At 42.5% G+C, this 16,078-nt stretch overlaps 2 protein-coding genes across 3 annotated transcripts in view; one reads left to right on the plus strand and one right to left on the minus strand.

Annotated features, from left to right (window-relative positions):
- The first annotated feature begins 483 nt into the window (after positions 1 to 483).
- MRS2 (magnesium transporter MRS2) lies at positions 484 to 14,160 on the plus strand. The gene is made up of 11 exons (XM_069809220.1): positions 484 to 675; positions 957 to 1,030; positions 2,576 to 2,612; positions 3,230 to 3,342; positions 3,796 to 3,969; positions 4,658 to 4,788; positions 5,475 to 5,591; positions 8,317 to 8,469; positions 9,611 to 9,728; positions 10,524 to 10,637; positions 11,646 to 14,160. The coding sequence occupies exons 1-11, from the start codon at positions 540 to 542 to the stop codon at positions 11,754 to 11,756; spliced, it is 1,278 nt and encodes a 425-aa protein (XP_069665321.1). The 5' UTR covers positions 484 to 539; the 3' UTR covers positions 11,757 to 14,160.
- The window catches only part of GPLD1 (glycosylphosphatidylinositol specific phospholipase D1), a 31,929-nt gene continuing 29,893 nt past the window's right edge, over positions 14,043 to 16,078 (minus strand). For both annotated transcript variants that reach the window (XM_069809216.1, XM_069809217.1), the window contains one exon: positions 14,043 to 14,989. In XM_069809216.1, the coding sequence (XP_069665317.1) occupies positions 14,912 to 14,989 (78 nt within the window). In that variant the 3' untranslated portion in view covers positions 14,043 to 14,911. The remainder of the gene's footprint in view (positions 14,990 to 16,078) is intronic.

Raw genomic sequence — 16,078 nt, forward strand, 5'->3', positions numbered from 1 at the left:
CTCACTTTTGTCACCTAGCAGCAAACCAGTTTCCACAGCTGGTACAAAATATTAAAACCATCAAAATATTTAGACGTACCATACAGAATGTATGGAAATACGCTATCACTACCTGCATTATCCTTTTGCGTGTGAAAGCTGCGGTTTAAAAATAATACGTGACAGCGGAAGCTGGTGCGTTACTCACTGAACCTTTAAATCTCAACCAGCCAGCTTGTCTCTCTATTTTAGGCGCAAGGAGATTTAAGTGGAAGACCCTTACCGGGACCAGGATTGTTCCACGTTTGGGAAAACCCCGCCTTTTAAAAGCGACCATCTCCACCGAGCGGCCGAAGGCGGCGGGAGGGCAAATCCCGGTGTAAGCGCCTGACGGAACGCTTCTGGAGGCCGGAGCGGCTCCGGGGCGGCCGAGCTGCGGCTCCCAGGGCCGGGGGAACCCCCTCAGCCGCCGGGGCTCCTCCTCCTCCTCCTCCTCCCCCGCCGCGGCTGCGCGGTGAGGAGCCGGGCGCTTCGCTGCGCTGAGCGGGGCCTCCGCGCCTATGCTGGTCGCCGGGCTGCTCGGCCGCGCCTTGGGCCGCCCCCGCGGCTGGGCGGGCGGCGGGTCCCGCCTGCGGGCAGCTCTGGGGCTGCCGCCGGGGCCGGGGCCGCCGTGCGCCCGCGGGCTGCGCCGGGCGGGTAAGAAGCCGGGGCCGGGGGCTTCGGCGCCGGGCGGGCCCTGTTCGGTTTAGGCCCCGCCGGGCCCGCGCCCTGGCCGTGAGGGGCCGGCGGGCGGGGACAGCCCGGCCCGGGGGACGGCGAGAGCGAAGCGGCGGTGTGCGGGTCGGAGGGGCCTTCTCCTCGCCCGTGCCGCTTCGTTTCCGTGCCGGCCCCTCCTGTAGGTGGCCGATAGCGGGGCACCGAGTAATTCCAGGGGAAGAGCGGCCTGCTGGAAGTAAAACCGCCTTGTCTCTCTTCAGGTAAACTCTACCGGTGTGCCACAACGGAGGCCTCCCAAGCCACCCTCGCTAGCGTGTCTCCTGTTTTTGCAGTGGTGAGTCTGTGCAGGCCTTGCCAGCAACGAGGGCAGCTTGTGCTAGGCGACGGTGCTCTTCCTTTTTTGTTGGTTTTTTTTTTTTCTTAAAGCATCATAAGAGCAGATGGATTCGTCTCTCCAAGAACATCCCTAGTTCTAAGTCGGTGGTTTAAGGTATTCTGACTTGAGGACCAGTTATGGTACGCAGCGTTCATCAGGGTGTTTTTCTAAGATCCACCACCTGCTGGAAGTTCTCTTGATTTAATTGTGAAGGCCGGTGAACTCTTGGAAGTGCTGCAGTCAGAAGGTTTCTTGTTAAGCTTGTCAGGGCTTGCTGATGCCTTCTAGAAATATTATTCCTGTGTCTTGGTAGCTGCAATTCCAAGGAAATGTAAGATTTGGCGAAAAACAAGCTCTCTGTATAGTCTTTTTTAAAATGAGTCTGGAAGCCATTTGCGAGCAGCTTGATTGACATTATTAGTGCACGTGAGGGAAGGTGAGGTCTCTGTGCTGAGAACGAAAAGCAGTCATTCCACAACAAGGTGCGTGCAGCTGGGTCCTTGTGGCCATGGAACCCCTGTTGCAGCTCCGCTGGAATGTACGCTTAGGTATGTTTAATTCACGGAAAGGTATTTTTAAAGCCAGTAGTACGGAATTAAGCTACATAGTTCATGAGCAAACAGCAGACTTTCTGATGAAACCAGACACTGCAGTTTTTCCAATAAAATAATTTTACTGGGAGATACAAGTGTTAAGTGAATAATCTGAATGACAAGTGCTAAGACAAGATGGATTTAGATGCAGGTTACTAGCCGAACAGCATGTTAATGCAATAATTGATGTGGGCACGAGGACTAACTACCCAATTTCTAGTACTCTTTAAATTTTACTTGTACATTTTTTCAGATTGCGCCAGAGGAGATAGTGAAATTTGTAGTCCAAAATGTAGGATGCCCTGCTGATTTCTTCTCCCTGGTATCCAGTGATAGGACGCATGGGAATGGTTCAAAGCTGTGCCAGAGGAGGCTTAGGCTGGGCATTCAGAAGCGTTCCTTTACCGAGAGGGTGCTCAAACCGTGGAACAGGCTTGCTAGAGAGGTGGGCGATGCCCCATGCCAGACAGTGTTGAAGAGGCATTTGGACAATGTCCTTAATAACATACGTTAGCTTTTGGTCAGCCCTGAAGTGGTCAGGTAGTGGGACTCAATGGTCATTGTAGGTCCCTTCCAACTGAAATGTTCTGTTCTAGTCTATTCTGTTCTGTTCTATTCTATGTCTGATCCTCTGTAACTCGCCTCCTTCCCAAGGTTTACATAGGAACATGGTCGTGCAGATGACACTGGTTTTGTTTGGTGTCTATACGAACACTGAAATATATGGCAATTTGGTGCAATGTTTTTCTTAATTGGGATGAACTGTGAAGAGAGGGCATAAAGAGTTGCTTTTTCTTCATAACATATTTTCCATTTGACTTCTAGGCAAGTACCAACAATTTTGGAAATTGATTTCTTGTTTTATAGTAGTTCTGTGAAACAAATACATATTTTTTTTCCACTCCTTTAGATGAAGGTTGACAAAGACGGAAATACCACCTATTTTGGTGAGCTTCCATTTTAGTTTTGTTCGTTTGTTGCTTGCTTGTTTGTCTTTTTTTTTCTTGTCCAATACAGAAAAGCCCAACTGGGAATCTACATGGGGTAGAAAATTATATTTGGGATACTTCACTGTGTTTATTTGGGATGTTGTAACATTTCCTCTGTTTTGCTGCCTTCTATGGGTCTTCATATCATCTTTATTGTTACAATTTTTGTGTATTTTAAAGTAATATTTTGAAAATAACTTATACCACAGGAAGGTCATTTTTACTTTGTCTTTTCCTTTTTCAACCAGCATGCTACTTCCCCTGCCTTGTATTTCCCTTCCTGTAGGATTACATGTGGTTTCTCAAATGAGTCACTTGGTTCCTGACATGAAATTAATTGTCATGGCCAACTTTTTCACTTATATCTAGAATTTTTCTCTTTCCACTCAAGACACAGTCTTCTAAATTTTGCAAAAAATAAATTACATTGAGGGATCAATGGGAGGAAAACTGTTTTAAAGATAGCGCAGCTTTTTTTGTTTGTTTTGCTGGACATAGTAACATGCTAAAATGTAATTTGAGAACGTGTATGCTTGTCCCCTAAATGTCTGAATCTAAAAATATTTTTATGATAGAAAAGAAGAAAACGGAATTGTACCAGGAATTGGGTCTTCAAGCTCGAGATCTAAGATTTCAACACCTAATGAGCATTGCAACTAGGAACAACAGGATCATCATGAGAATGGAGGTAATGGTTTCCCTATAGCTGAGTGTAAACTTGAACTGTGTCTTATCCTTGCACTTTCTTGCATGGTTCTTTTAATACCAGCTTTCTATGACATCCAGTTCAGCAGTAAATGTATCTTTGGGGCTCTACCGAGCAATCGAGAGGTACGGGTTTACCAACAGTATGTATTAATGACCATTTTTCCAGTTGAGCACAGGAGAAACATTACTGACATCGTTATAGAAGTAAAGGCTTACGAGGAGCCTCTTCTCAGTCATACCACCACTAGCACAGTGCTGTGTCTGAACCATGGGGTTCACTAGTTTGCAGCTAGCATGAGATTCTGTTATTTTCCTGCCTGAAAAGACATTTGAAGAGTGGCTTTATGAAAGCCTAAATTATCAAATGCCCTACAGTTATGAGAAATCTTCAGAGAGTTTTTATTCAGACTCCTACATGTACTGTCTTTTTCAGTTCTTGAAGGCTGTCATAACACCAGAGTTTCTTCTGATACTAGATTATCGTAATTTAAATCTGGAACACTGGCTCTTCAATGAACTAGTATCTCAGCTGGCTGGGGAAGGTCAACTAGTTACATATTCCCTGCCCTTTGAATTCCGAGCCATAGAAGCAATCCTGCAGTACCGGGTGAGCTGTCTCATTTTTATTTAAATTGTTTTGGAAGTTTTTGCTTCACAGAAAGGACAGTATGATTTTATTCTTGTGCTAATATTTATACATGCACATTTGTATACGTATTCTGCGCTTATTGTAGGAGCTCTTTTTTTGGTTTTAGCTTTCATCGCTTTAGTTCTTACGGTTTTGTGTGTATGTGTGTTTCCATTCCCTTCCCAAGAAAGTGCTGCTTGGATGCGATGGCTTCACCATCATTTGGACAATTAAAAAACAAGTCAGAGTACCTTTCTAGAGACATACTATAGCTGAAATGGAACTCGCACAACAGCGCTGAGGTTTTTGGCCTCTTGAGCAGGAATCAGATAATGATTTCTAGCTATCCTTAAAAATCTTGCTAATGCTAGCTTTCTAATGCTAATACGACATTTCTAGACAAAGAGTGTTTTAGCTTATCAGCCTTATTGGTGTGGTTGTCACTGGGTTTCAATTCAGTGCAAATCACTTTTATAAAATACTGTATTTTGCACTGCCTTTATCTTGTAAGTGATATCCCTGTAGCAAGTGTTTCCAAGGCATTGGAAAGCAGATTGCGTTAACTGCCTATTAACTGTGAATTCTGTGTTCAGAGACAGAAGTCAGTTGCCCAAGTCATTCTAAAGGGATTGCTTTAATTCTTATGAAGGATCATGTTGTTATCTAGATCAGCAAACTGCAAGGGAGACTTAACACTTTGCAGCCTCAGATCCTTGAGACACTGGAAGCTCTAGTGGACCCCAAGCTTTTGTCTGTGGATAGGAGTAAACTACACATTCTCCTGCAAAATGGCAAGAGGTAAATAAGAGTAAGCCGTCAAGAGACTAGAAGATGACCATAGAAAATTGTGCAATGAAATGTTAAAAAAAAAAAAGTATCTAATATTAATTTCCTAGAATGCTGGGTTGTGCATCTTACTTGTAAATGTAAAATTTGGTATATGAAATACCTAGTGATATGGGGAAAAACAGAAAAAGAGAAATGTATTCCGAGTTGTCAGAAATACAGTCGAGCTTCTTAAATAGCATCTGACAGAACAAAATAATACCTAAGAGAACAAAATAACATCATGAAATGTTCCCCATAATGTAAAACAAGATTAGCCTTTGGATCTATGCTTTAAGGTTACTGGTACTAATACATTGGTAACTTCATGTATTAGGCTCTCCAATACGACTGCAAATATGCGCTCGCTACGTGCTCACAGAGTGCTATTTTTTTCTGACTTGCAAATATATCCAGAAAACACATCTGAATCCCTTTTAGTGTGTGTCTGTAGCTCGCTGGTCCCCAGGGAGATCACTGCCACTGCTAAGTGTGTGGCCTGTAGGGAATTTTTTGAAGGAGCTCGTAGAACCTGGCAAGGAAGTCTTCCCTGGCCTCTCTGTCTGGTGAGGGTGCTGGCTGGCAAACTTATTTAGAGATTACCTTTGTGCACTGGTGCCAGTGGGGATTACTTGACCTTTTGCCTGTTCTTTCTTCAGCTTGTCAGAACTGGAAACAGATCTTAAAGTTTTCAAAGAAACAATTCTGGAGATCTTAGATGAAGAAGAATTAATAGAAGAGCTCTGTCTATCTAAATGGACTGATCCACGAGTATTGTATGTATGTTTTGAAACCACATACTTTTTTAACAGTGTGTTTTTTCTGAGGAGAACTTGAACACTAAACTGGGTGTTTCCTGCCAAAAAAAATTGAAGGAACATGACTTTCTAATTTTTTAAAGCCCTAATGCTTGCCACTTCAGAAATCATTGTATTTGCCATTTTGGAGAGGGACTCCATTAGCACTAGTCACACTAAGCAGTTTCAAATACTTCTTGGCATAACAGGTCAGCTCATCTAGTATGTAATGGGATGGGAACAGGATGGCAGGAGGAGAAAAAGCCAATGTTATTGGGAGAATTTTCCTCATTTTCATGAAAAGAACCAAAGAGGCAGGTTTTAAAGCTTGTCTTGAATAGGTCAGACACCACACTTACTTTGTTAGAACTGTTCTAAATACTTTGCTTCTAGCTTTTTGCTCAGCAGCAGAACCTGAAGGAAAGAGGCCCTGGAGCATTCTGGTTGTGCATCTGAAGAGCAGCATTTCAGGAAAAATGTACATCCAGAAATAGTCCTATTGCACTCTCAAATTCTGGTGAAAGATGGCACACAGCAGCAGCAGCATCGCCTGCTTTAACAAAAACTAAAAAGCAAAAATATAATGTATATGAGATCCCAATATGTTCTGGGCTGAACTGTATTTAAATCTTGGGTATACAGACATGTTTTATGTTTAAGCAGATAACAGAAACTACCTTTCAGGGTCCTTTGCAAAGTTGCTGAAGAATACTTTTGCCTAACCACATTAAATGTGGATATTATTACTATTCACACAGTAGCATGGATTTGAAATCGGGAGATAGTTCCTTGCCCTGCAGAACTTAGTCTAAATGTGCAGCAGAAACACAGTATTCCAGAAGTGGGACGCGGTTTGCATTTCTACTGCATCTGCCGGAGCAGTATCGGGAGGGCTCTGAATTCCAGGCTGCTCCTGAGCCAGCACCTGGTCTTCATCCTGGTTTTGCTCACAACCTTTCTTTGGACTGAGCACAAGCTGCTGGCAAATCTCTTCTTGCCTCATGGTGGACAATGTGTAGGGAACACCTAGGAAAGGTACCAAGGTCAGCTTACACTCTCATGTCAGGAGAAACCTGAAGTCATCCCTTCTTTCAGAAGGGTAGGAGAGGTGGTGGGAGGTTGGGTAAAGGGTGCTAGAGCCGTGCTGCAGGATGCAGCGAGGCAGCCCGTGCACGAGGCACACCAGGAAACGCTAGCCATGACAGCAGGCAGGCTGGCAGTGTGGGGAACAGCTCTTTTGGCTCCAGGATTGATGCAGGTGATGTGTGGTATTTGATCGACTCAAGAAGCCTGAGAAGGTGTGGAGGAACCCAGTTAGGCATATAGGTACCATCAGAGGTCATTTGCATCAGGAATGGTGAGCTGAGTGTAGAAGGACGAGGCAGACATCATATATTTGTGCGAAGGGATGGCAGACTCTCGAAGACTAGTGAGACAAATGGAGTCTAGTTAATGAAAGCAAATCAGGTGGCAGTTGTTTTCAAGTCTGTATGCCTGTTGTTTCCCTTTGTATATCCACGGAGGAGCTGATATAAAGATACTCATCAAATAAGACCTTGAGCTGAATCCATAATGCAGCAGATAGTGCTCTAAGGCTTTCAAGCCTGCAACTCCTCATCTGCATGCAGTAAAAACCTCAAGGTCTGAAGGGCTTTAAAAACAGCCTGGCTAACTCAAAGTTTCTGCCCCATAAGAGAGAAACTAGCGGCTCTGTTAAAGGTCCTCAGGGAGCTTACATGGGATGATTCTTAAGACATATCACTTATTTTCTTGCAAAACCGTTTCGGAGAGGTTCTTTTAACAGTCAGTGACGCCAGGAGGAGATTCTTTGAAAAGTTCAGTCTCTGTAGAGAAATCAGGTCATACACAAAAGAAAAAATGATGGAAGAATCTTCCTGGCTTTGCTGCTAGTTTCCAAGCTCTTGTGGATCTCGAGTGCCTCAGCTTTCATCTGCGCAGTGAACAATCCAGTACACCATCAGAAACATACATACCTGTTTCAGAGAATGCTGCTGCGCCAGCCATCGGACCATGAAGTAAGATGAAGACAGACTTCACTTAGGAGAGCAGCTTCTTCCATTTGATGCTCACTCTTTGGCTGCTTCATGGTCCCAAAACGTTTTGAAGTAATTACTGTGTATAGCTGAAACACCTTACAATTGAACTATTTTAATACACACCTAAAACATCTCCCTCACCATGTAATTGTTTGTGTGTTGACTTTTGGTTATGTTTTATTCTTGGGAGTTTTTGACTGCACTGTTACCAGCTTCCACCACTTGAGGGCAGCAAGAAATTAAGCATCTCCTTTCAAAATTGTCAGCACTGTATAATAACTTAATATAAACATTTATAGTACTATAAACTTTATAAATAATATAAAATTTATGTAACTTTATAAATTTTTAATATCTGAAAAAGTAAGATTTGTGGTGTTGTGCATGCCTCAAACGCTAACTGCTCTACTCAGAATAATTGACAGCCTATGCTGATCAGCTGATAGATATAAAAATACACCTTTTATTTTAAGCTATTGGTATTGTTGGAAGTTCCTCACTGAAAAGATTAGATTTTGAGATCTAGTGTCTAACAGCACTCTTGTTGGCTGTTCCCCACAACTCTTACGTGCCTTGTCTTAACACATCAACAATACTCTTCTATACAACATGTAGCTAACTGGAAAAATACAAATTGTTGCTCACAGTGAGGAGAGTACATCTGGGATTGACCATGCAGAGGAAATGGAGCTGCTGCTGGAGAACTATTACAGACAAGCAGAAGATCTTGCAAATGAAGCTCGTGAACTCAGAGTATTGATTGACGACTCGGAAAGCATAATCTTTATCAACCTGGACAGGTTAGCTATCCTATCTGTTGGGCTGCCAAAAGCTGAGCAGAATTTAATGCTGCCTAGTCTTTCTCAAATCTGCCTACAAGGAAACTTGGGGACTTCCATCTTTGTGAGGGTTTGAATGGACTTTGCAGTCACAGCACAAGAAGCTGCATCGTGCTTTTCTTATCAGTGAACTGAATAAAGTAAAGCAACAAGACAACCTAATTAGTATATGTAAAAACCTCTCTAGCTAGGCATCAGTTTTCCCTAGCAGAAGAAACCAAGCTTCTCCTAGATCCTTCTGGGGAGCTACTCACTAAAGGAAAGGTCTGCAAATTTAGGGGCAAGATAAAATTCTCAGGAAAGTTTACGCTTAATTCAGCAAAACTGAATTATTCAAGGGTCTGGCTAGACTACTCGGGTGTTCAGTGCAAGTTGCATTATCACTCTATGGAGTGATAGAAGAATGATTAACTTTGGAGTGAGTATTTTCTCTCTCTTTGTATGCTACAGTTTTCAGTACTGGTTAGCTTTCTTACTGAAAAATAATTGCAGCTTGCATTTGCAAGCACGTGCTACTCTGTCTTTGAGGTCAGGGTTTAATATGCTTTCCCTTCTTTACTGGGAAGTTATTTGTAGAAGCAATTGGTGGATGCTGCATCAGGAAACCACAGAAATCCTTTTGGGGAAGACCTGAATATGGAATTCTCCAAAACAGGCTAAAGTTTATAGTCTGCAGCATTTACTGACTCTACTTCTTTGTAAGCATATTAATTTGTAAGGTAACAGTAAATTTTTGTTTCTTGTGAATACGGACATATAAATTCTAGCCAGTTAGTGGTGAGAGAACACAAATTTCCTTGGAATTTACTTTGTGTATGTACACCTCTAAGAAGTGAGCGATGCTGGAAAGTCTGATGATGATTAAGCAGAACCTGCTACCTTAGAGGTATCCTGATGCAGCAATTTCAAAATGATAGCCTCTTTACACTGTTGTTCATTGCTGTGTTCATGTTGTTCATGAGCTTTGTTACTGGGTTGCCTAATTCCAGCATGACTTCCTCTCTTTTACTATTTGGTTTTAGTGCATGCTGTATGGAATTGGAGAATTTAGGCAGCAAATCAATTTTTGGGTTCCCCTTACAGATGTTTCTCCCTTCTTTAGCCACCGTAATGTGATGATGAGACTGAACTTGCAGCTGACTATGGGGACTTTCTCTCTGTCTCTCTTTGGACTCATAGGTGTTGCGTTTGGTATGAACTTGGAGTCATCCCTTGAAGAGGTAAGGAACAAGTGGTGCTTTTATCAGTGACCTAAAACATGGCTCCTACTCTTACAGTGCATTTCATATTTGGTACTACTTCATTCTTCCCATAGGTAAAGCTCCAGATTTATATTAGCATCTGAACATAATTTAGTCCAGTGATTCATGTGTTCATGCAGTCACTTTTTTGTAAGCAAATTACCGTATGGCTAACTGCACAGTATTGCAGCCTTTTTTTCTATGTAACGTCCATGGAAAAGAAACAGGAAGACAAATTTATGGTTGTATGAGGACTGACTCTAAAGCAGTATTAAGGTTTCTTTAATGATCTTCTATTCTTCTGAAAAGATGAGCTTTGTCTTCCAGATACAAGGGTATCTGGCAAGCAGCCAGGGCATTTCCAGCACACCAGAGGAAATACTCTACTGTCAATTACATGTTTATACCTAGACTGGTAGTGTGTGTGTGTGTGTGTACAAATTTACAGTTGCACCAGCTGTCTTTAAAACAAAAAAAGCAAAGACTTCTCCCTTTCCAAATCCATTAAATAGAAGGGCTGAATTTTCAAACTTCCCAATGAAGGAAGGAAAACTGCACGGGACAGTAACAGAATACACTAGGGCGATTCCTAAATAAAATGCTTTCCTATGAAACGGCCCTTTTCCCAAGGTGGGGCTTGGCTGTTGATGGTAGAGAGTTTACCACTTCCTCCCGTAAAGGAGGAGAACACTGCTGGAGAGTGAGGGATTATCTTTGGATAATCCCTTTTCTGAAGAGAGAGTTGCATGACTAATGGGAATGTTCTGTCGGTAGGACCCCAGAATATTTTGGCTGGTGACAGGAATTATGTTTCTGGGAAGTGGTCTGATATGGCGGCGCTTGCTTTCCTTCCTTGGACGGCACCTAGAACCTCCGCTGCCTCCGCACGTACGTATGGCTGGCTAGGGTTTCTGCTTCAGACTGCATGTACAGTCCGCTTCTGAAGTGGGAAATAAGCTCTGTTGTAGAGGGGTGGGCCACAGAGCACGGGGGAATTCAGCTCAGTGTCTGCTCCTTGACAAAGGAAAAGGTTCTCCCTAGCTGGACTGAATGAGGTGGGAAGCCCCAGCACTGGCAGAGATACACTTGAGCAGTAAGATACCGCTCACTGTTGCCAGAAGTGAAGCTGCAGGCTGTTCTTTGAGACATACTGTATTTACTTTCACCTGGCAGCCCAAGAGAAGCTGAGGCTAGTGATAGAAGCAGCCCTAATTTGCCTTCTCAGCTGCTGCAGCAGTCTGTTCATAGTGAGGGACATAATGGCTGCTGCCGTCCTCCTCCCACCCACATACTCTGGATCTGTAGGCCCTGCCTTGTAAAAGAGAAGGTAAAGATAAAAGGACGATGAGGACAGGTACTGGCTATAACATTTCTCTGGAGAACAATGCCATGGTTGTGATGTGCTGACTCCCAATCCGAAGTTTGTAATAGCTCCTCATGTGCACACCAGCTATCTTTGCCATCCATGCTGATGGCATCAGAGAGTCCTATTGTACTAAGCTGCGTGAAGAGTTCCAAGGAGACCGTCCTCAGATTAGCAAGGTTTTGTGTGCGTCATTTTCCCCGTTGACTACGCTTCCCTGCCAAAGCTTGTGGGACTGTCTCGTCTCCCTTTATTTTGCACTCCAGTACTTGTAACAGGGAGGTAGCAGTGGATTCAAAAGTTAAGTTGCCACAAGTGGCAAAAGAAAGTCAGACCCAGATAAACTCCCCTTCTTCCCTCCCCTCCCTTGCCATTAAGAGGCAGATGGAAGGATTGGGGAGGGAGAAGCCAGAGTCTGTTCTAAAAATAAGAGGAGAAAAATCAGGGTTCAGGCCTCTGTGAAGCTTTATTTCCTTCTGCTGCATATAGAGCAGCTTCTAACGTAATGACAGGCTATTTTGTATCTTGCCTAGGTTCCTGCAGTTTTGAAAAAATCCCAACCAGCAGCTGGAAGAGTGGAGATAAAGAACAACCTTAAAGCAGAAACATTTGGGCTGAGCAGAAGCACATTAACAAACCAATAGGAACAGCAGGAATGAAGAGACTCTTAATGTTACAGGGTGCACTTTGGACACTTTCCTTGCATTTGTTCTTCCTTACTGAAAACTGCAAGAATTTCTAAACTTGCTTATTTAATGTATATTTTGTGCCAAAAACCTATAGTGAGATTTCAGTGCTCACACACAAGAGGAGAGGAACGCAAGGGAAAACACGTGCTTTCGAGCGTAGTCTCACCTCCATCCCACGTATGTTCCATTAGTTTTTGGTATCACATACATGTACTTATTTTTGGGGCATTCTTATTTTAAGTGTTTTTGTCAAATACTCTTTGCATAATGGCCTTTCTTAAAGAGAACAGTATTTTCAGCTTAAAGGGTGACAGCAGTCAACATTCATCAATAATTCTGGTTCTGAGCTGCAGATTTAGGAATCTGACTTCAAATGTCAAAGAAAAATCCACCCCAAAGTGGCCTTTTTAATGGATTTTTTTAAGGGCCTATTTAATTGCAGAGAACAGATTTTCCAAAGCAAAAGCATACCTGCATCTCTTCTGAAGCATCCATCACCTCTAAACTGGCAGTAACCAGAAATCGTAGTTTCCCTTATTTTAAGCGAGCAGTAACAGGTTTTGAAATGTAGCTACTTATCTTGGGTGTTTCTTAACAATTAATTTAGGCCCAAAATGTTTGCAGTTTTAGTAACAGGGAAAGCAGACCTATTGGCAATGCACAGTTGTGCTTGCTATCTGCCACTCTTTGAACACACATTGATACAGCTGCAGTTTAACAACTCCTCATGTTGTCATAAGGCCTGATTCAAATGCTGGTAAAAATCAACAGACCAGTTGTTGGTTTCCCTTAAGCTGGGCTCTGCTTTCTCTCTTTTCACTCCAAGAAGACAAGACAAAGCACGGACTAGCCTGCACCACAGTTAAGTAGCTGGGTTAGTAAAGGGTGTGGAAGCCTGATGTCCTGTGATGGATTGAAGGAGGGAGGAAAAATTCTTATGCCTGCTATTTATGTTTTTTCTTAGGACTTGTCTCTGAACTCTGAGGGTGTAGTTCTCCACTGGTTTCTCTTGGTCTCTAGAGGGAGCATGAAATCCTTCTAAATCAGGTCACAAACTGTTTCTTGTTTGGGGTTTTTTAACTTCTCTGTAACATACAGTGAGTAGCTCCTTAGGTGCCACCGGGTAAATCACTGTACTAGTAGGCATTGAAAAGACAGTAACTGTAGCTGTGAACATTTTTACTCAGGACTAAAGAGTCAAAAGTGGAAATAAAAAGGTACATAAATTAAAATTATGCAGGCCTGTGACCCTAATTTGGTTAAAATCAGTTGTGTGTAATTATTTTCAAACAGTTGTTCTTGTTCTGTATGTGACTTCATCTATAAAAGGCATGAGAAGGTGAGAAAATTAACGGGGTTTGTAATGTTCTTGAGTTTTTTTAGCTGTATTTTTTTGCAGCCTTTTTGCTTAGCAGGTAGAGATGTAAAAAACTTCTAAACTGAGCAATCCAGTGGAAAAAACAACAGCTCACAAACCCCAGGAAAGCCCAGGGTGTGAAGGGATATAGATGCTGATGTTTTCAACGAAGCTGTAGTTGCATTAGGCCAGGACTGAAATGTGTTGGTGCAGCTGTTTGGAAAGCTTTCACGTAAGCTTTCCAAGCTCTGTCTTTTGTGCAGAGAGGCTTCTGTGAACTGTGTTGATTCTTCCTCCTGACTTAAAGCACAATAAAAGCACTGGGAGAAAGACACATCTTTTACAAGAGTGCCTTTCTCTCCACAGACATAAACAAATGTTTTGTGGTTTTCTTACAATTCCAGTAATCAAAATGCATTCACATGTGGTAAAATTACTCTGAAATTGTACATAGAAAAAAACAAAGCCAGTGGAGGCTGTATGTTCAGAGTGGAATTGCTACAGAACATACTGGTTTCATCAATTTTCATTTAAAAAGGAAAACTCTTTTTATTCTGCCTTTATAAATACACTGCTCATTTTGCCTTACACCACAGTTAACAGATCTGTAAGGTAGGTACTGTGTACCCAGTTTCATCCAGTTACTTCCTTCATAAAGTTCAGATTTAAAACTTTTTTTTTTTAAACAACCTCCCTGAGAGAGACAATTCCTAAGAAGGTAAGTTGAGGCGTGTCATTGGAGTGTGACCTTTAGAATTCTGTGCTATTCCACTGACTTGTGTTAGTTAAAGTGAAAATAATGCTTTATGTTTGTGAAGGAGGCAAGAGAGAGAAAATACATAGACGTGTCTATGGACTAGTGATGGTAATAATAGCATCACATCTTGCTGCTCAAGTTGTTTAATAGATAATTGATGCACACTGTTAAACCTGCATCATACAAAGTTATGTTAATTAGTTGAAGACAATACTGATAACAATAAAAACTGTTAATAATTCTAAGCTACCATGGTCATGGAATTTTACATGAAAACACAAAGAAAGGGTGTCAGAGTAGTCTCAGCCACAAGTGCAAAAGCAGAAGTATTTCCTAAAACTTAATCAGTCTTGCTCGCGCTTTTCTCCCTGGGAGATCCCAGCTGTTCTACACCCCAAATGCGGGCCTTGAGACTTGCTAGAGACAGAGGCAGCCCTTTGGATTGGCACCCACCTTTGGCTTAGAGTTGCCCTTCCTCCATGCTTGTTATTTTGACAGCAACTTTTGATATCTTAGAATCCCTGTCTGTATCACAGTATACAAGGAGTTGTAAGTGATGTGCTAGTCCTTCCTGGTATTGTCAAGAAAATACTCAAATCTGACCAGTAAAGAAGGTGACCACTGAGCATCCCTTATATAGCCAAATACTACTACCAAAATCTAGCTTTCTGCTCATTTCAGCCTCTAAAAGCTTTTCAGACCAGCTTGCTTGTTCTAGGTTAAGTGATGCTACTGCTCACAACAGAACTAATTTGTGCTTTTACATGACTGACATAGCTTTGGTTGGGTTGGAAGTCAAACCAGCATGAATGCTCATATTCCCCTTCACTTAAAACTAGGTAGAACCCTATCGAGCTAGTCTGGGACATCTCTATCAAAAGTTTGCTGTCATGTGGTCCGTTGGTTTGTATGGGTTAAGGAGAGTATCACAGATACTACAGAGAGTCTTCACTAAAAGACCAGCTGTGCTCTGGTCTTAAAGGCTACTGTGAACTTCTAGAGTGAGTAGATGAAAAGCCTTCCACCAAGTCGAGCTTTCGCCGAACTCCTCTCTGCTGCCACTACAACTTCTTTCTGCAGAGACACAGAACAAGGGTTAGCAAAATGCAACTGCAGGTGCACGATTGCCTTAAGCTTCCCTAACAGAAACCAGATTTTGTCCATACCATTAGTGTCGTACAGAAACGCGATGAGGAGAAATGAGAGCAACCCACCTCATCAGAATAGCGCTTAACAAAATGAGATGGCAAACAGACTTTATTTCATTTGGGGAACTGGAAGAAGCTGGGAGCAGTCAAATCTCTTGCCAATGTAAACTGTTTCTCAGGGGTAAGATCAATACAGATGAAGCTGGAGAGTAGACTGGATTGGTGCCATAGCAAAGGAACACACTTTGGAGAACGGCCTCACTTGCACTCATCCAGAAACCATCAGCAATGCCTGTGTTTCAGGTGTTGGATTCTGCACCCTAACCTAGTTTAGAAGCATTTGTATTTCCAGCTGTTTCTCCATTGCATGTTTTAACAGCAAGAAGTCAAACCTCCTCAGCCTAGTACTGAGGCTTTCTCAGTACTCACACAGAGAACCTCAGTTCTCACACAGGTTATGTCAGAGTAAGCAGAACATTGGAATCCCTTGAGCTGAACAAGCACTAAGTAACCTTCGAGCTGGGAAAAAAGGTTCCTCAGTGCATCACGCAAACATAGGGATTGACTTTGGGTAAAAATAACTGGCATCTGAGGGAAACAAAGAAACAGGTACACAAACACATCCAAAATCATTCCAGTAAGAAGTGGGTCTCTATGCTTGGAAACACTTGATAAATGAACAGCGTTCACTGCAAGTGATAGCTAGGACAGCAAGCCTGTAAATATTAAATGAGAGGGGTGGTTCGATGTCTGGTTTACTCCATAGCTGAGCATCCACTTTGCATACAGGTTGGTATGAACCGTAAAGCCAGGTGGCACCTACACTTGATTTACCACGTAACCTTTCAGCAAACTCCTCAAGAGTTTAGATTTCAGGCTGGTTTAAAGTGATCTCTTTCAATTCAGGTGTCGGGTGCCAAAATTCTGGCCACTCTGTAGTTCATCCACCTATAAAATGGTTTTAATTAACAGTTCAGAGAGTGACTTAAATGAAAATTAACTATGTAAAGCACTT

Source organism: Haliaeetus albicilla, chromosome 21 (assembly GCF_947461875.1).
Source record: "Haliaeetus albicilla chromosome 21, bHalAlb1.1, whole genome shotgun sequence".
Taxonomy (NCBI): domain Eukaryota; kingdom Metazoa; phylum Chordata; class Aves; order Accipitriformes; family Accipitridae; genus Haliaeetus; species Haliaeetus albicilla.

What these genes read in the sequence shown, in the direction of transcription:
- MRS2 (XM_069809220.1), top strand. Translation starts at nt 540, where the DNA reads ATGCTGGTCGCCGGGCTGCTCGGCCGCGCCTTGGGCCGCCCCCGCGGC. An exon ending in CTCCTGCAAAATGGCAAGAG is followed by an intron (nt 4,789 to 5,474) that starts GTAAATAAGAGT and finishes TTCTTTCTTCAG; the next exon opens with CTTGTCAGAACTGGAAACAG. An exon ending in AACCTCCGCTGCCTCCGCAC is followed by an intron (nt 10,638 to 11,645) that starts GTACGTATGGCT and finishes TATCTTGCCTAG; the next exon opens with GTTCCTGCAGTTTTGAAAAA.